Source organism: Apium graveolens, chromosome 3, assembly GCF_009905375.1.
Source record: "Apium graveolens cultivar Ventura chromosome 3, ASM990537v1, whole genome shotgun sequence".
NCBI lineage: Eukaryota > Viridiplantae > Streptophyta > Magnoliopsida > Apiales > Apiaceae > Apium > Apium graveolens.
Window position 1 is genome coordinate 294668040 of NC_133649.1, and position 19567 is coordinate 294687606.

The 19567-nt window shown below is 42.9% G+C and overlaps 1 protein-coding gene across 3 annotated transcripts; it reads left to right on the forward strand.

Annotated features, from left to right (window-relative positions):
- The first annotated feature begins 13609 nt into the window (after nt 1-13609).
- On the forward strand, nt 13610-19219 carry LOC141713631 (sugar transporter ERD6-like 5). 3 transcript variants are annotated; one of them, XM_074517133.1, is made up of 18 exons: nt 13612-13838; nt 14957-15019; nt 15402-15491; nt 15579-15638; nt 15802-15867; nt 16070-16135; nt 16213-16288; nt 16373-16437; nt 16992-17084; nt 17508-17588; nt 17670-17754; nt 17850-17893; nt 17971-18033; nt 18103-18162; nt 18248-18301; nt 18441-18500; nt 18594-18708; nt 18980-19219. In XM_074517133.1, exons 1-18 carry the CDS (start codon nt 13692-13694, stop codon nt 19090-19092), a joined length of 1401 nt encoding a protein of 466 aa, XP_074373234.1. In that variant the 5' UTR covers nt 13612-13691; the 3' UTR covers nt 19093-19219. The 3 variants fall into 3 exon arrangements, 1 of the variants encoding a protein (XP_074373234.1); XR_012572001.1 differs by lacking the exon at nt 18980-19219 and having other exon boundaries at nt 13610-13838; nt 18103-18173; nt 18243-18301; nt 18594-18682; XR_012572002.1 differs by lacking the exon at nt 18980-19219 and having other exon boundaries at nt 13610-13838; nt 18103-18173; nt 18594-18672.
- Nucleotides 19220-19567: the final 348 nt, after the last annotated feature.

Genomic DNA, 19567 nt, shown 5'->3' on the forward strand with positions numbered 1-19567 from the left:
CACTCAGAGGTAGTGCCCAACAATGGTTCTCCAAGTTGGGACCGGCTAGCATAAGAACGTGGAGGCAATTGGAGGACTTGTTCGTCAGACAATTTCAGTCGACCCTCCACTATTCGCCTCCTGTGGCCACGTTAGCCAACATCAAGCAAAGGGAGGGGGAGCCCTTGGCAGAATACTTTCGTCGGTTCAACGCCGAGGTCCCGAAGGTGAGAGGAGCCAGTGAGGAGACCATCAAAAATTTCTTGATAGCAGGGCTGAAAGAAGGATCAAAATTTTGGAAGAGCCTCCAAGCGAGTGAGCCGAGGACCTTGGCCGAGTTCTATGAGCAAGCCGAACCCTTCAAGAGGGTAGAGAAATCGATGAGAGAGCTGAAAATCAGCGAAAGCTATCGAGAGAAGAGGGACCGATCCTCAAGCCCTGATGAAAGGAGGAAGACGTATCGGCATAGTTCGAGCCCGAAAAAGTCTGCCCGTGGCAAAGAGACCACTAAAGATTCGGGAAGGCCTTATACAAGTAAATGGCAGACACACACCCCTCTGGTAGCCTCTATCGACCACATATATGCTACATATGTGGGGAAGGGGGTATTCAGGAAGGCAACTCCTCTCACAGACTACAATAAAAGAGACACTTCGAAGTATTGTGCATACCATGAGGCCACCGGACACGATACCGCTGATTGTAGACAACTAAAGGATGAGATCGAGACTTTGATTAGACAAGGGAAGCTTACGGAGTGGGTTGTCAAGGAGGTTCGAAGACACAGGACGGATTATCATACCGTCCCTCCTCCACCCCCAGAAGACAAAGAAAGGGTCCCTCGGGCTGGTAGTATTCATATTATTCTAGGCGGGTCTCACATTGGTGGAGACAGCCGGAAGGCGATGGACAGATATGCCCGGGAAGCAAAGGACAAGCCGCTCACCAACGTCAATCATCTAAGCCAAAGGCCCCCGGAACTCTTTGAAAGGGAGGTCGATGATATCGTGTTTAAAGAGAATGATGCAAAATGGGTGCATTATCCTCATACCGATGCCCTAGTCATAAAAATGAAGATTGGGACGGTGAATGTTCACCGAGCAATGGTGGACACCGGGAGCTCGGCTGATGTTTTGACTTATGATGCCTACAAAAAACTGGGATTATTGGATAGAGAATTAACCTCAACAGGTGGGCACCTGTACGGGTTCACGGGAGACTCGATCGGAGTGAAAGGGACAATTCGACTCCCGGTGACCATAGGAGAGGAGCCTCATGTGGCCACCCAGATCGCTATGTTTACAGTCGTAGACCAGCCTTGTGCCTACAATGTTATAGTGGGCAGACCCCTTATGAGGGCAATGAGGATGGTGACCTCGATCCATCATATGACGATAAAATTCCCAACCCCCACGGGGGTAGGCATCTTGAAGAGCTGTCAATACGAATCCAGGGTCTGCTACAACCAGGCACTCAAAGCGGCCGAGTCAAGAAATGCCTCAAGGGAGACAGCTGAAGTAGGTGAGTGCGACATCCCCATGGAAGAGGCAGAGGGCAGGAAAAGAATACGTCCTGAGGGCCACGAGACTTGTAATTTGATTTCAATTGAGGAGTTGCCCGAGAACTACTTCGAGCACATGGGAATTCAGGTGGAACCACGCCCAGGGGCCTTACTAATGGAAGCATCTCAGCCCATCATGTTGATACAAGAGGGGATTGTAGAAGAAGCAAGTGATGAAGAAGAGAGCCCAGAACAAATCACTGCAACACTTAGGAGAGAGAAGTGGGCACACAAAGAAACAACCACTATGGACCCACCCGACAGAATCACTCGAACTGTAACTGCGACCTCTGAACGCTTGATAAACCCGACCCAAGCTCACCAAACCGAGCTCAAGGATGCGAAAGGTTTGGCAATCACGGGAATGGAAAAAACTAGCGAGGCTCAAGCAGATCTAGACCCGAGAATGCCCTCAATGGTCGAGAGGGCCGGGGCCGCAGAGGACACAATCCCGATCTTGGTAGACCCAAATGATCCCTCCAAGGTACTCAGAATAGGCTCTAACCTAAGTCCTAACTTGAGAGAGGATCTAGCCCGCTTCCTAAGGGAGAATTTGGATGTCTTTGCATGGTCACACTCCGATATGATAGGGATTGACCCAAATGTCATGTGCCACCGGCTCAACCTGGACCCGAAAAAGAAGGGGGTTAGGCAAAAGAGACGGCCGATTAGTGGAGAGAGGGCAGAGGCCCTCAGAGAAGAAGTGGATAGATTAATGGAGGCAGGACTTGTGAGAGAAGCCTTCTACCCCGTGTGGCTGGCCAACCCTGTGCTTGTCAAGAAGCCCAATGGCAAGTGGAGGACATGTGTAGACTTCACCGACCTGAACAAAGCTTGCCCGAAGGACAGCTTTCCTCTACCCCGAATCGACCAGCTGGTGGATTCCACGGCTGGGCACGCGCTGCTTAGTTTTATGGATGCTTATTCGGGATATAACCAAATCCCCATGTATGGGCCTATTCAGGAGCACACCTCCTTTATTACTGATCGGGGCCTTTACTGTTACATCGGGATGCCCTTCGGGCTCCTTAATGCGGGGGCAACCTATCAGAGGCTGGTGAATAAGATGTTCAAACATCAATTGGGGAAGACTATGGAGGCCTATGTAGACGACATGCTGGTGAAATCGAAAGAAGCGAGGGATCATGTCCGCCACCTGGCAGAAATGTTCCAGATCCTAAGGGAGTACAGAATGAAACTCAACCCCCAGAAATGCGTGTTTGGGGTTGAATCGGGGAAGTTTTTGGGATTTATTGTCAACCATAGAGGCATTGAGGCCAACCCAGCCAAGATACAAGCCCTACTCGAGATGAGATCCCCTCGACGGGTGAAGGATGTTCAAAGCTTAACGGGACGAGTGGCTGCCTTAAACCGCTTCGTCTCAAAATCCTCCGATAAATGCCAAGAGTTCTTCAAAGCAATCAAAGGAGTGGGGAGGAACTTTAAATGGACCGAAGAATGTGAAGAAGCCTTTCAGAACATAAAGAAGCATCTCAGTAGCCCTCCCATGTTGTCCAACCCAAGAGCAGGAGAAACTTTGATCCTATACTTGGCCGTCTCCGACTTTGCAATAAGTGCGGTATTAGTCCGAGAGGAGGATGGTGTCCAGCTCCCGGTATATTATGTGAGTAAAAGGCTAGCCGATGCCGAGACTCGATACACAAGCCTCGAAAAACTAGCGTATGCTCTGATTCTGGCCTCCCGAAAACTCAGGCCCTATTTTCAGGCACATAAGATAGAAGTGCGAACCTCCTACCCCCTCAGGCAAGTGATGCATAGACCAGAATCTTCTGGTCGAATGTTGAAGTGGACGGTTGAGCTCGGCCAATTCGAGGTGGATTATAAGCCAAGGACTGCGATCAAAGGCCAAGCCCTGGCCGATTTTGTGCTAGAATTTCCCCCATATCAAGAATTGGAGCCGGGAGCCCTTGTTGTTCTACCTAGCACAGAAGAAGTTGGACTGGAGAGACAAAATAGTGCCCCATGGTGGAGCCTGTATGTGGATGGTGCCTCTAACGGTGATGGAGCAGGAGCTGGAATCGAGCTAATCAGCCCAGAGGCTCACAAGATCAGACGTGCGACCCATCTGGCCTTTCATGCAACCAACAATGATGCTGAGTATGAGGCCCTGATCAACGGTCTCAAGCTAGCTTTGGAAATGAAGGTCGAGAATTTGAATGTGTTTAGTGACTCCATGATTGTGGTCTATCAGATAAATGGGGGGTATCAAGCTAAGGGTCCGAGAACAGAGCTTTACTTGAAGTGCGCACAGAGGATAATCGCAAGATTCAACGAGGTGAGGCTGGAACTAATCCCGCGTGGGCAGAATGAAGGCGCGGACGAGCTAGCTAAGCTCGGCTCACGTCGCGAGAGCACTTTGCTAGGGACCGTGCCCCTTGATATACAGAGGCAACCCAGTGTGCCCGAGCACGAGGTGGGCAGCCTCAGTAATGAGCTTGGCCCCACGTGGATGACATCTATTCTAGCATACATAAGAGAAGGTTCACTTCCGGATGAAAAGAACGAGGCAAGGAGAATAAAATACAAAGCAGCCCGCTATGTGATATACGACGAGATTCTATACAGAAGAGGGTTCAGTGTTCCTCTTCTCAAATGCATACATGGGGAGGAATGCAACTACATCCTAAGGGAGGTACACGAAGGTATTTGTGGCAATCACTCGGGGGGTAGCTCTCTAGCTCAGAAAATCCTCCGTCAAGGCTACTACTGGCCAACGCTGAAAAAAGACGCTTTTGAATTCTCCCGAGCTTGTGATAAGTGTCAGCGATATGCCAATTATTACAACAACCCCGTGGCCTCTCTCACATCCCTCATGAGCCCCTGGCCCTTCTCCATGTGGGGAATTGATCTGATTGGGGAACTCCCGAAGGCCAGGGGAGGCGTCAAGTATGCGGTAGTTGCGGTAGACTATTTCACTAAGTGGGCAGAGGCCGAGCCCCTAGCCACTATCACAGCGAGAAAGCTCAGGGAGTTTGTACACAGGGCTATTGTATGTCGCTATGGCATCCCTTACAAGCTGATATCTGACAATGGGAAACAATTTGATAGCAAGGAGATGCGAGAGTTTTGTGAGCAGCTGGGGATTCAGAAGAGCTTTAGCGCAGTCTGCCACCCCCAGAGTAACGGGCAGACAGAGGCTGTTAATAAAATCATTAAGCATACCTTAAAGGCAAAGCTTGAAGAGAAGAAAGGAGCATGGCCAGAAGAACTCGCCCAGGTCTTATGGTCTTACAACACTACACCCCGAACTACAACTGGAGAGACCCCTTTCTCTCTGGTGTATGGGTGTGAAGCTATGGTGCCCGTTGAAGTGGGAGCAGGATCTTTTCGAAGGGACAACTATGACTCAGAGGCAAACGAGGTCAATCATCGGCTCTATTTGGATATGATCGAAGAAACTCGAGAAGAGGCTCAGATCAGGATTGCGGCATATCAGCAGAGGACAGCTAGGCATTACAACAGTAAGGTTCGAGCCCGAACTTTCAAGGTGGGAGATTTAGTTCTGCGCCGGGTCATGCCAAATACCAAGGTGGTGAGTCACGGAGTCTTGGGAGCAAATTGGGAAGGCCCTTATAAGATAAAATCGGTGCTCTGGGAGGGAACCTACCACCTCAATGATATGCAAGACAAGCTGATCCCAAGAGCCTGGAACGCGGAACACCTTCGCAAGTATTATCAGTAATATTATTCTTTTCAGACTTAGTATTATCTTCAAATATTCCCAAGTCTCGGGGGGTAGTGCCATATAGGTGCCTCCCTGAGACCACAAGCATGTATTCCTTTCACTTCCCATTATCTATGAATAAACGATTGATCTCTATTTGTGCACTTGACATTTTAACTTCTGTTAATAGATTAAATACCCAGCAGGGGACCCCATCCTTGGGAACCCATGCGAGGACAGAACAGTTGTTTTATTAACATGTTAAATCAAGCTGGGCCCCGACCCGCTTGATGCCAAGAACATGAAACGAGTCGGGCCACGGCCCGCTTAGGTAAATACGAACAGATAGTAGATAAAATATGTGGATAGAGATATAGGCTCGCGATGCGAGCCCATACCCTGGCCCTCAAAACCATAAATGCGACCCAGGGGGCCCGGCCCTCCATCAAACATACTCAAATTCGCATGATGCGAGGAGAAGACACATACGAGCTCCTAGTGCGAGCACACCTACAACACCTGCAAGTCGATGCGGGCTTGCTCCACTTGGCATTCTCTTTCAATGGTTGTTTGATTGAACAAATGACACGAGCTGAATAAATTGGGCTCGTAGTGAAGGGGTAACGCTCGCCATAAGCGGCCAGAGTTATGATTACTTTTTGGTCAGTAGAAGCATGGTAAAAAAAAAAAAAAAAAAACAGCTAGCACCGTAAAGACATACGCGGGCACAAAAAACTTAGACATTTTATACAAACAAAAGTTAAATAAGTTATGCCCCGAGGTAGAATATTTCAAATACAAGCGCGAGGCGAGAGGGGTGCCCGCTTACCCAGTCAAAAGTCTAGTTCTAATCAAAATTATATTAAGGGTTATCAGCTTCTGCTCCCTCACGATTTTCACCAGCGACCTGGGCCTTCTCGGCCGCGAGCCTAGCCTCCTCAGCAATTTGGGCATCCCTCTCCATCTCCAGCTTCAACTTGTCAGCATGCCTCGCTGTGCTCGCACCCAGAGCCGCCCAATCGAAGTCAGGAACCTTCTTCATAAAGACTTTCATGAAATTCCTGGCCCCCAGGTTCCTAGCATCAGCGAGGGCGGCCTCATGGCCCTCGGTCAGGGCAGAAACTGATCCCTCCAGCTCAAGCACCCTCTCCTCGAGGGCATCCTTCTCCTTCTTACATGCCTCAGCAGCCAGGTCATGAGCCTCCTTCTGCTCCCTTAGGGCCTTGTCGTGAGCAGCGTTCAGATTAACTATCTTCTGATTATAGTTGTTCACCAGCGTAACTTTCTCTTGCCCGTGCTCAGCGACCTTACTCTGAAGGGACTTGACTTTAGCCTCGAGCTTTGTGTTGGTCTGGCTGAGGGCTCGCATCTCTCGAGCCTTAGATAACTGACGATAGTATACTTCGGCCGCGGCTCGGGAGAGTGCATCCTGGTTAACCTCGAGAGCAGAAGAAGACCAATCCTTTAAATCCTGCTCGCTGATGTGACCTTGGGCGAGCCGGCCGAATGTGGTCGCAACCGCATTGGCAGAAGAAGAAGAGGGAAGAGGAGCATCAGAGGGAGCAGCTTTCTTTGGCTCAGGCTCGCCAGTTTTTCCTTCTTTACCTCTATGCCTCTTTAGTCGAGGAGAGGGCCCTGAATCCTTGAGGTGCTCGGAGAGAGTAGTCATGCGGGCCGAAGGATTGGCCTGAGAGCGAGCCCTTGTGCTCGCAGTTGCGGGCTGAGCTGGGCCCGAGGCCGCAGCCTGCTCCGCCTCTTCCATGAAGGGGATAGGAGAGATGGCCATTTCTGAAAAAGAAAACAACAAAGCAATAGATTAGTCACAGCAAGATGCAAAGGAAAGAAGTAATGCGAGCAGTTGAAAAATATGGAGAATTAAAGTGCGATGTGAAATAAGATGCATGCAGGAAAAAGTGAGCACACGAGCTCGCGCATGCGAGCAGCCAGGCCCGGACGTGCGAGCCCGATATTCTTACCCTTTCTGGATCTCTTCCTAGATTTCTTCTGAGGAGTCAGCCTCACTCCTTCCTTCAAAAACCCACATGCGACCAGATTGGAGGTCGTTATGAGTTTTCGGATGTCCCGGTCCGCCTTAGGAAGGTTTAGAAGACTGTCCGCGTTTATCTTTTCCTGTCCCACAAGGACAGTGCGAGGCGGGGTGGCTGGAGATGAAAGAAATTCTTGTTAAAAGGAAAGAGCTATGGTAGAAGAGACGAGAGCGGGCAGGAGAAAACTTACATGGATTATAATAAAAATGAGTCTGGACTCGAGGCACCTCGTGGATATAGAAGTAAGGGCTTTTCCACTTCCCTGAGTTGCTCGGCCCGTTGTGGATGAGGTTTTTCTTGTTGAAGCACGGCCAGACAGAGAAGTAGAAATATCCAAAGTCGTTAGGAGAATGCTTCAAATGGAGGAAGTAACCCAGCTGCCTCGCGGTTAGAGAAGGGTACCCGCATTTGTGGTACATGATGTACAATGCGAGGGCGGCCCGGTATCCGTTTGGATTGATCTGAAGGGGTGCGAGCTGGAAGTACTCGCAAACATCTTTGATGAAAGGATGGAGAGGAGAGGAGATTCCCAGCCTTAATAGGAAGGTGGACAAGACCATGCGAGGCACCCTGCCTCCATTCTCCGAGTGATTGAATCTATAGCATCTCATATGAGGTAGGGGCAAGACAATATGGCCCTCGAGCTGAAACTGCTCAATGTGCTCGGCCAGATGTTTCTGAGTCAGCGAGGTAGGCAGGTCGCGACAAGCGAGCACCTTAACCTCCTCGTTTGCAGTTGAGCTCTCCTCCCCATCAGGAATGATCTGCCTTTTGAAAACAATTTCACCCTCGAGCTCGGGCTGGGCAGGAGGCACATAAGGCTCAGGAGAAGCCGCGGGGGCATAATTATAGTTGCAAATCTTGTACTGACTTGTAACATCCGCCACCTCCTCGCTCTGAGGAGAGTCATAGGACCAATGCGAGCCGTCCTCTTCACCCTCGAGTCCCAGGATGGGATATTCAGCAGCTACAGGCTCTTTTCCTTTCTTCCTGGTGTCATAGTATGCACTCCCCAGGTCGCTGTCAGTTGATTCTGAATCAAGGTGAATGGGGTCGAGGTGGTTAGCTGCTGCTTGCCTCAGACGGGCTGCCCTCTCTTCAGCCATTTCTCTTAAAATCTCCTCGGCTCGGTCTTTATCCAAGGGAGCAGGCTCGCGGTTTAGCAGCTCTTCTACCCCAAGGGAGGCTGGAATATGAGAGAGGTCCACGGGCCTATTTCTCCAATTATATATATTCTTCTCCCTGGTAAAATCCTCAGGGTTCGGGTCGAGGTGAATATCAAGCGAGCCGGATCCAGCTGCTCGCATCGAGTTCTCAACTCTGGCAATGTTCAAAGCCCCTTGAGGGGTGATAGCTGAGCCGGGAGAGATAGGTTGGCTAAGACGACCAGAAAGAGAGGTCAGCTCGCGTTGGAAGTCCTTGGAGCCTCGTTGCTCAGGAGGGTATTGGTTTAATGGAGATGGAGTAGCTGAAGAGCAAGCCGGGCTAGCAGAGGTGCGAGCCGGGCTCGAGGAAGAGCGAGATGATCCATAGGAGCGGGCTGAAGACGCACTCGACATCTGTAAAAGATGGTGAAAATTAGTGTGTGGCCCTAAAAAAAAAAAAAAAAAAAAACAAAAAAAAAAAAAACAAGTATGGGATCGCACCTAAGTGTCCTCACATCTCACACGGGATCGCACCTAAGTATCTAAACGAGCAAAAGGACTCGCATCGCGCGTTGTGGTTGTGTGTGAACTCGCATCGAACAGGTGGTGTGTGCTCGCATGGCGTGCGTGAATAAAGCATGAATAAAAAACGGGCTCGAATCGAAGAGTACCTGTGGGAGAGGTGTATGAAGATCCTGATGAATCTGGTCCCGGAGAATATCGCCGCCGGTAGACGGTTCTTGTTGAAATGATAATCTTCGCCGTGGTAGATCCTTGAGCAAATTGAGCAGCAATTCAGGAAGTGTTCTTGGAAATGTGAGAAATGAATTGGAATCTCACATATTTATAGGGGATAGGAGAGAGAAAGGAGGAGGCGACACGTGTCGTCATCTCATAAGATGACACGAATCCCCACGCCAGCTGTCCAACGGCTGTCAAAATGAATGCAAAGATGAAAGGCATGCGAGGCGAGACACGCGAGGCGGCTTGGTGCGGCCTGGTGGGCTCACACTTGCGAGGCCATAAAAAGATTAGAAAATACCTAGCCTCAAGATGCGACCAGGAATTTTGGGGGGTAGTTGTTATGCCCGCTTTCGGCCATGGGCCCTAAACAGGTCCCTGTGGGTGCATTAAATAGCTGGACTCTTGTGTGTGGGCTAGAACCATGGATTTATATGACTTGGGCCAGCACATGCGGGCTGGGCTCGTAACATGCGAGCTGAGTTTACATGCGAGCTGGGCTCATGACATGAGAGCTGGGCTCATGACATGAGAGCTGGGCTCATGATATGAGGGCTGGGCTCATACATGCGAGCTGGGCTCAAGTGAGGACATGCGAGCTGGGCTCACACATGTAAGGTGAGCTCATATTTGTCATTTGGGCTCTCATATGCGAGCCGAGCTCGGTTGTGCCCACGCGAGGTGGGCTCAGGTGCCTTCATGCGAGGTGGGCTTAGCTGCCCATACGCGGGCTGAGCTCATGAGCCCACATCTTATATAAACAGAGGTAAGATTATATTTATTGTTTGAAGGCGGTGCGGGCCGAGGTGACCAGGCCGGGCCGCACCGAAAGACTTTGTGTACAACATGGAAAGTGACTCATAGATGACTGAGTTGCTCGTAGATTTCGGGATCGACACGGGTTGTTCCTACAATCACGGGAAGGATTGCGGAGATGCCGCGAGATTGTAGGAAGCGTGTGGAGCCGATCGAGATTTACGTGACTAATTGGCTGAAGGCCTGACTTTATCGTGGGCTTGGCTACACGGGCTGAAGAGTCCTAACCCTAGCCTACGTGACTTGTTCCCCAAGAACTACGTGAGGCTTGATCCCTATAAATAGGGTACGTAGGCACTTGTATGAGACATGAGTCGACACTTGACAGAGAATAACAAACCCTATTCTTTCTTAAGGAGTCCACATACAAGCTCAGCCACCACCAAACAACCTTCCTTCGCCTTCAAACACCGTCCTTGATCTTTGTTCCGCCCATTAACCTCCACAACATTGTTATACGAAATTCTCCCTATAACAATTGTAATGTGTAATCATCTGCATTCGACATGATACGATTCTATTAATATAAGCAGTAAACACTTGCCAGTTCTGAACCTCCTTCTGCTGTCCAAAACTGAAGATGGTGAATGTAGTAGGAAGCGCAATCCAACTAATAATCGCTATACCAAAAGTCATCAGCACGGTGGAGATAATGAGTTGATTCTTTAGTGCAGGCTCAATTTCTTTGACATTTGTAATTTCAAAAAAATCAGTTGCAAATAGTGTAGTGATCAGACAGACGAGAATGCCCATAGAACTGATGAGGAGAGGATAACACATTGCGGTGAAGTCATGTGACATCCCAAAAGAGGAGATTGAGGCAACAACAAGGGCTGCACACGATGACTCTGCGTAAGAGCCAAAGAGATCAGATCCCATACCAGCTATATCCCCAACATTGTCCCCGACATTATCAGCAATCACCTGATCAAATAAACCGTTAGTTTAATAACTACTCGATAGATTAAAATTTGAATGTCATAATACAAAGTCCTACCGCAGGATTTCTAGGATCGTCCTCTGGAATATTCCTCTCCACCTTACCCACAAGATCAGCACCAACATCAGCAGCTTTAGTATAAATACCTCCACCAACTCTTCCAAAAAGAGCCATGGAAGATCCACCAAGGCCGTAACCAGTTATTGACTCGAAGAGGCCTTGCCAGTCATCACCATAGTACAGCTTAAACAGATTGATGGCAGCATACAAAACCAGAAGACCATTTGCAGCAAGGAGGAAACCCATGACCGCGCCAGACCTAAATGCAACGACGAAGGCCTTCCCAACACCCTTTCTTGCCTCCAATGTGGTTCTAGCATTTGCATAGGTAGCAATTCTCATTCCAAGAAAGCCAGAGACAACAGATGTGACAGCACCAAGCAAGAAGGATATGGTGCTAAATACAGCAGTTGCGAGAGCTGGTTTGCACATTCTGCTGGTGTCATATGAACAAGGCTGGCTCTTTGTGCTAAACCCCTCCACAGATCCAAGGAAAAGAAATATCAAAATCGCGAAAGCAACCATAAAAACACCAACATACTGATACTCCGTGTAAAGAAAAGAAGTTGCTCCTAAGGATCATCCACATAAAAACAGAATAAATTGATTATTTATAATGAGTCATGTTCAACTAGAAATCATCGTATCCTACAAAATCTTAAAAACATCAATGATTTGCTAAATATACGAACTCAAAAATCATTATAAGATGTACAAACTTCATCATGCAAAGTGATAGTGCAATGCAGATTAGATTTTGACGAAGAAATAAATATATTTGTTAAATAACCGGTCCATCTAAAATCTTAAGGTGATAGAGAAATGTCTCAACATGATTTTATACTCTTCAAATTCACCCGGATCTTATACTCTTCAAACTCACCCTCAATCGTATGATACGTTTAGCTACGATTGACAACCAGCAATACGAGTCCCTGCCTAAACCGAACTCTGTTACCATGTTAAGTAACCAATCCGTATAAAACCTTAGGGTGATATAGGAAGACCTACAGGATCTTATACTTTTCAACAATATTATACACATAGGTAGCCGTGACCCGGTGTACGCTCTCAATAACAAATATATTATCCTACAACACAAACAAATCATAAAAAACAAGTATGAAAAATAACAATGCACCTTGAGAAATAGCATTCTGAATATCTGCACATTTCATGATGACGCTATGATCACTACCACCTTCCTCCTCCTCAATCAAGGGCTCTTTCGACGACCCTTTCGATGATTTATCAGGCGAAAGCTTGACGAAAGAGACGAGAATCCACTGAAGCAGAGAGAATGCAATTCCAATAACTGCACATACTGGAATCATGATCTCTGTTCCCATCTCAGACAGTATTTGTCTTGCCATTGTAACTTAAACAGGCCTGTTAAACCACCTGAGATACTAATTTAGATATGTTTATGAAATAAAACAGGAAATGTAGTTAAGTAGATCTTACTACATTAGAAGAGGAAAGTAGTTACAGAGATTTGCGGGATTATAGTTTTGGTAGTTAATATTTATCCGTACATGTCAGCTTCTTTTACAACATCGATCATACTTTTTCCTAGTGTTTTACAACGTATATACTCTAAAATATATTTTTTATAATTTTTTTTTAAAATTTTTTTTCCTATAAAAGTTTAAATATTATATTTTTATTTTTTAAAAAAATATTTAAAATAATTTAAGAAACCACATTTTACGGAAACCTTAAAATGTGTGCTGATTCCTGGAAGTCTTAAAATATGTACCGATTCCCGGTTCTCCAATATAAACAACCGAGTGTGAAGGAAGGAGTAGTAATAAACATCATTAAATTTTGGTTTAAATTCTAGCTAATTTGGCTAACTCACACATGAATAATTGAGATGCCCCTAACAAAATGTCAAATTATTTGAGTGTCCATACTTTTTAGGATAAGTATTTTTTTAAAAAAAATAATTAAAGAGTATTCACTTCATATCAATATTTATTTATTTAATTTAAATAAGCATCAACTTTTAGTACTTATCCATAAAATTATTCTAATAATTGCTCCCTCCATCCCTATCTGTCCTATTTTGAATAGTCTTTGGTCAAATTGTTAAAATTTTGATAGCAAATTATACTTAGTATATAATTAAATAAATTCAAAACTTATATTATTAGAAAATATACATATCCTATTTAAAATGTACTTTTCATTTTATAAAAATAGCACACAAATTTGTCTCGATTATCAGTCAAAATTTAATAAACTTGATCACATAATTGTTAAAAGACGACACATAATATGACATGAAGTATAAAACTCACAAAAATTAGGTTCAACACTCTATTTGACTTAAAATAAAATTCATAAATTTTGTTTGCAAAAGCTTGAAACTTGTATAAATTATTCATTATAAATGTAAAACTTAGGGTCTTTTTTTGCTGAAAAATAAATATATAATTGTTTGATAAAATTTTAAGGCACTTTTTTGAAAAAACAAAATATTTCCTCCATATTTTCTTATAAAATGTTGTTTTTTATGTTTTAGTAGAAAATAATCACAAATTTCTGATCACAATTGTCACTGATGTTGAGCCAAATCTTGGGAAGTGAAAGAATTTATGACATATTCTCCTCATTTGCTATACTTGGTCTTTTTTCTTGTTTAAAAGTAGACACTCTGGCCTTATCTCAACCTCAAAAAACTTAAATTTTGTCACTTTATTTGACTTGTACCATGGCAAGACAAAGTAAAGATTATGAAGAACAGAGCTCTGGTGATCCTCTTCTTCCTACTGTTTTATCTGATGACAACTTTGTCACACTGGTTCTTGTGTTTAGCACCTTGGTGGCTGTTTTTGGCTCTTTTGTTTTTGGATCAGCTGTAAGTACTTTGCTTCCCTTCCCTTCAATCTTTTTTTTATATGCTAGAGATGTAATATAGAGCTAGTTCATCTTTTTTTACATGCTAGAGATGTAATATAGAGCTAGTTCTAAATGGTATGAACTGAATTAGACACCTTAGAAGAGCCAGTTATTTAGGAAAGGAGCATCTCTAAGAGTATCCTGGTTGGTTGCTAAATATGTTACAAGAGATAGCTAGTTAAATATGTTTGTTCCCAGCAAACTTTAAAGAAGTCGGGATCCTGGGACGACAAGTGATAAACCCTTACTTTACAATTGGCAGCTAGTTAAATATGTTTGTACCCAGCAAACTTTAAAAGAGTTGGGATCCTGGGACGACAAGTGATAAAGCCTTACTTTACAACTGGCAGCTAGTTTAATATGTTTGTTCCCAGCAAACTTTAAAAGAGTCGGGATCCTGGGGTGACAAGTGATAAACCCTTACTTCGCAATAGGCATCTAGTTAAATATGTTTGTCCAAATCACGCTCAAAAGAGTAGGTTACTTAATAATTAACATGATATCAGTTCAAGTGATACCAGTAGACTTGAGTTCATAATTATTATAAGGTTTGTTAATTTAATACTCCCTCCGTCTCTTTTAAGTTGTTACAATTCCTTTTATAGAAGTCAAACTGACCAATTTTTGACCAAAAATTAAACATTACTCTTATATTATTTAAAAGACTAAAAATTATATATTAAAGTAGATTAAATCTACATTCCTGTGATAATTTTTTTATTTTGTTCAATTATAAATTATTAATAAACCTCGGTCGAACTTTTGTCAATTTGATTGAGTCAAAGTCAAATGTGACAACTAAAAAGGGACGGAAGGAGTAGAGTATAAGTTCCTGCAATACCGGGGATCCTGGGTTTGGGTAATGCTGAATTGGATCCTCGAGTAACTTCCGTGGTTTTGAGTGATAATAGTACAAAATTTGTTTATTGGCCTGGATTTTTCTTCTTTACGGAATTCGTAATTATTTAGTTTATGTTTAAGGATAGTATGCATCCTGTTGGATTTCCAGTATTAGTTACTGTATAATTTTAATTTGAAGTGTGCAACCGTAATTTTTAAAATTCAAATGATGTGCAGATCGGCTTTTCATCACCTGCACAGACCGGGATCATGGATGACCTTGGTCTCTCTCTAGCAGAGGTATCCAGTTTACACTTGCCACATATCATGTCACAAATATTTGCTAAAATATTTCAGTACATGCTAATTTATTGTTTATAAACTTATTTGAATTGAATTAGAGCGCTGATGTTATAATGGTTGATTAGAGTAAATTTGTTAATTAGTGTTGGCTGCACCTTCCTTGGCTGAAAAAGCATATTTGACTCGTAATATACACAATTTTTTTCTTTGAAAATATTGTAGAAAGTTAACAAATATGTTCATAAAATTACATTCCTAAATTTGATTCTTTGATGGATATTAGTTTGTCAATTGCTATTCTTCTCCTAATTTCTTCTTTACAGTATTCTCTTGTAGATATCATCCTTGCAGTATTCACATCTTGGTTTTAACTTTACAGTATTCACTTTTTGGTTCGATAATGACAATTGGAGCAATGTTAGGAGCTATTATGAGTGGGAAGCTAGCAGATCTATTTGGTCGGAGAGGTGTAAGTTTGACACAAACTTCCAACTCCCGACAGTGCATCATTTACTGTTAATTTTTTGAACATATTTTTTTTATCTCAAACTTGTAGGCTATGGGATTTTCAGAGATGTTTTGCTTACTAGGTTGGGCAGGAATATTTTTCTCAAAGGTTTGTTAAACCCTACACTGCCTGATTCTATGCCTTGCAATGAGAATCGGTAACTGGAACGCTGTCTTGCAAGCAACTACTTAATTCTCAAAGTGTGATGTCTAATGACTGAAGTTGTTTGGATACATCATTCATAGTATGATTCTTCTGTGGTTATTTACAGGGTCCTTGGTGGCTTGACTGTGGAAGACTATTAATAGGCTATGGCGTTGGGCTTCTTTCATACGTGGTAAATTTAATAATATCTTAAACATAAGCAGACGTGTCTCAGCACAGGGCATAGTATTGCAATTAGTTCCTTCATTTTCTTCATACATAAGTACGTGGCAAAAATACAATACTTTTGGAGGGTGTAAATCTGTTGTTCAACGGCAGTCCATGTGAAATGTAAGATCATTTATAACATGCTTCACGGATCATTCTTTCATAAGGTACCTGTATACGTAGCAGAAATAACACCTAAGAATCTTCGAGGAGCATTTACAACGGTTAATCAGGTATCTGAAAACTGTCTGACTTGCATATATAAATGTAGATCGACAGATAACTTGATTACGTCCTACAAATGCTGCAGTTTATGATATGTTGTGGCATATCAGTAATGTTTATAGTTGGAAATTTCATCTCTTGGCGTATCCTGACTATACTTGGTAACTTTCTTGCACACTGTAATTTATTATGTTACAGCATTGAAGGAAACTCAATTATAAAAAGAACCATACTTATATCTACAGGAATTGTTCCATGTGTACTACATCTTCTGGGGCTGCCCTTCATTCCCGAGTCTCCTAGATGGCTGGTGAGTTGGTTAATCATTGCCATGTTCCACAGAAGGAGTCGATGTGATTTTGCAGTGATAGCACTTGATCAATGCCATGTTTATGGCAGTCAGCAGAACAAGGAAAAATATTACATTTTTGGATTGGTGTCTGTAGAACTAAAATACTACTGCTCTGCGGTCCCTGCTGCAGAGCTATTTTATATTCCCTCATTGTGTATTAAGGGTTAGGAATGATACTTACTCCGTTCCATCAATTTTATGTCTGCTGATACTTTGATAATCAAACAGAACCTAGTTTGCTGATTTATGAAAATAATAAGACATTGAATAAAAGATTGTCAGAATACATGGTATATCTCTTCAGAGTTTATCTGCTTCTAGCCTAGGGCTAGTTAGAGGAAGGTCATAATTTTTTATAATTGACCTTATGTGTATTGAGAGGCCTTACAATTATGTTCTTGGGTATGGACTGTTAATTTGAAGACATTGCTCGTCTACACAGTCCTTCAAGATCATCTTTATTCTAGGCTATAAACTTTTTGACTTGCTTATTAATATCCATATTTGTGTAGGCAAAGATTGGTAGAGAGAAAGACAGCGAGTCTGCTTTACAGCGCTTAAGGGGAAAGAATGCAGACATATCGGCAGAATCTGCTGAAATAAGAGCAAGTTCTCTACTCTATTTTTGTTTAGTGCACTACTTATTTTATTTTAGACTCAGCTAAAGTTGTTGTCATGGATACATATATCCAGATTTCCAAGGGTCAGGCTTGGCAATATAAAAACCTGTGATAGTTTTTTTTGGGAAATTTTCACATGGGAATAGAGAGGCAGTCTGGTGAATGTTCGAGAGCTTTCTTCAATCTACTGTTTCATTTGTTTTTGCATGTTTTGGGCCCAAATGAATTGTCGAGTGTCCATATCCATATACATGTCCAAGTGTAGAGTGTACAACATATTTATGCGACGCCAAATTTTAATCTAATATTTGCAGTGCAATCACTGCTTTGCTTCGTATTATTCTTTATAAAGATGAAAACAATGGCAGGCACATCTATATATCTAGTATTCATGCTTGTTTATTTCAGGATTACATAGAAACCCTTCAAGAGCTTTCAGATACTAGCTTTTTTGACTTGTTTCAGAGGAAATATTCTCACTCGCTGATTGTGAGCCTTCTTGCTCTTTTATTTAAGTTATCATGGTTTATCGAGGGGTATTTTTGTTTTTTAATCTAAATTTTATCACAGGTCGGAGTTGGTCTAATGGTATTGCAGCAATTAGGAGGGGTGAATGGGATTACGTATTATGCAAGCGCTATTTTCATATCAGCTGGTCAGCTAATTTGTTGGCTGGCTCTTATTAAAATCGCGAAATTACACATGTAACAATTACGTAAAAATTTGCCTACTCTTATTGGTCAATGACAGGTTTTTCAAGTAGATTTGGCACCATAGGCATAGTGTTTGTTCAGGTTTGTGGAAACCATCTTTACTTTCTCCGTATCATGCTTCTTAAATTTTTGAAAACATTGAAGATGATCTTTTGCAGGTTCCTATGACATTGTTAGGCGTACTTTTGATGGATAAATTGGGTCGACGGCCACTACTAATGGTACAAAAAAAATTGTAAGTTTATTGTAAGTTTAAGTTTGTTCTCTTATTGAATACACTAGCATTGCAGATTTCAGCAGCAGGAACATGCTTGGGCTGCTTCTTCGTAGGATTATCATTTTTACTGCAGGTGCTTTTACAGTAAGTCCGCTTTCTAATGCTGTTTCCTTTTTGATCAAAATTGTCTTCTTAAAAACTTACTCTTGTAAGAGCAGGACCTTCAACTGTGGAAGGAGATAAGCCCAGTATTAGCGCTTTTTGGTGTACTGGTAATGCATGAACCTGTATCGTTACTTCTCATCTACATTGTATTATCGATTTTAAACTTCGATTTAAAGCTTAGAACTGTGTAACACATTACTACAGAGACAAATTTCATGCTAATGACCTATTACTTTATTTGACCAGATATTTAAGGGATCATTCTCAATAGGCATGGGAGGAATTCCATGGGTTATAATGTCAGAGGTAGTCCTTCACAGTGCCTAAATTATTCCGTATCTTAAGGTTGATCGTTTATTAGCGAAAAAACTATGTAACATTTCATTTATTTTGATTCAGATATTTCCGATGAACATTAAGGGTCCAGCTGGTAGTCTTGTGACGGTAGTCAACTGGTTCGGAACCTGGGTGATTTCATATGCTTTTAATTTTCTAATGAAATGGAGCTCAGAAGGTAATCACCATCCCTTCTTAGACTGCAGTAACACATCATTGGCACACACATGCACTTGCAGGGGAGGGGCGGATCCAGGATTTAAACTCCTGGTTTACACCGACCCTATTTTGTGAATACACCTTTATATTTTTCAATTTTCGGGGGGCACTTTCGTATATTTTAGGGAGGACACGAGTCCCTCGTGGCCCTTACTAGATCCTCCCACGTGCACTTCACAAAGTAAACTTTCGATATCTTGATTGTGTTCCTGTTGTTATGTTTTGTTCAGGGACTTTTTTCATGTTTTCTGTTGTTTGCGGATTGACAATTGTTTTCGTGGCAAAGTTGGTTCCGGAGACCAGGGGCCGGACACTGGAAGAAATACAAGCATCCTTGAACTGATCTGAGAGTTATATTGAGTAATCTTTCGAGATACTCGAAAACATAATTAATTATATTGTATATTACTTATTTACAAAATGTTTTAAGTTAAATAAATATTAAAATTAAAAATTAGTATTTTATTTCATCCGAGTTTTTAACCGAGTACGTGAATGTTCCGAGTACTCATTACTCCATATTTTTAACTTGTCGAACTGAGTACTGACTACTGAGTAGTACTGATTTTTAGAACACCGGTTACAAGAAACACTAAGTAAGTTTGCTTATTGAATAGTTCATGTTTTTTTTTGCTTAGCCAATTTTTAGCTCTTAAGATGGTATTACCGTTGCTCTACCCTTTATTTAAGATAATTGTAAAGCTTTATTAATTGCAACTTGTTATGTAATATTAAAATTTACATATATTTTTTAGAAGATGATCACTAGGTTGATATGATTATTTTCATTTAAGTTTATTATCGCACAAGTGTCACGA

Coding starts and splice junctions, on each gene's coding strand:
- LOC141713631 (XM_074517133.1), top strand. CDS start 13,692: ATGGCAAGACAAAGTAAAGATTATGAAGAACAGAGCTCTGGTGATCCT. Junction 17,755..17,849: donor CGCTATTTTCATATCAGCTG/GTCAGCTAATTT, acceptor GGTCAATGACAG/GTTTTTCAAGTAGATTTGGC. Junction 18,034..18,102: donor GTCGACGGCCACTACTAATG/GTACAAAAAAAA, acceptor CTAGCATTGCAG/ATTTCAGCAGCAGGAACATG.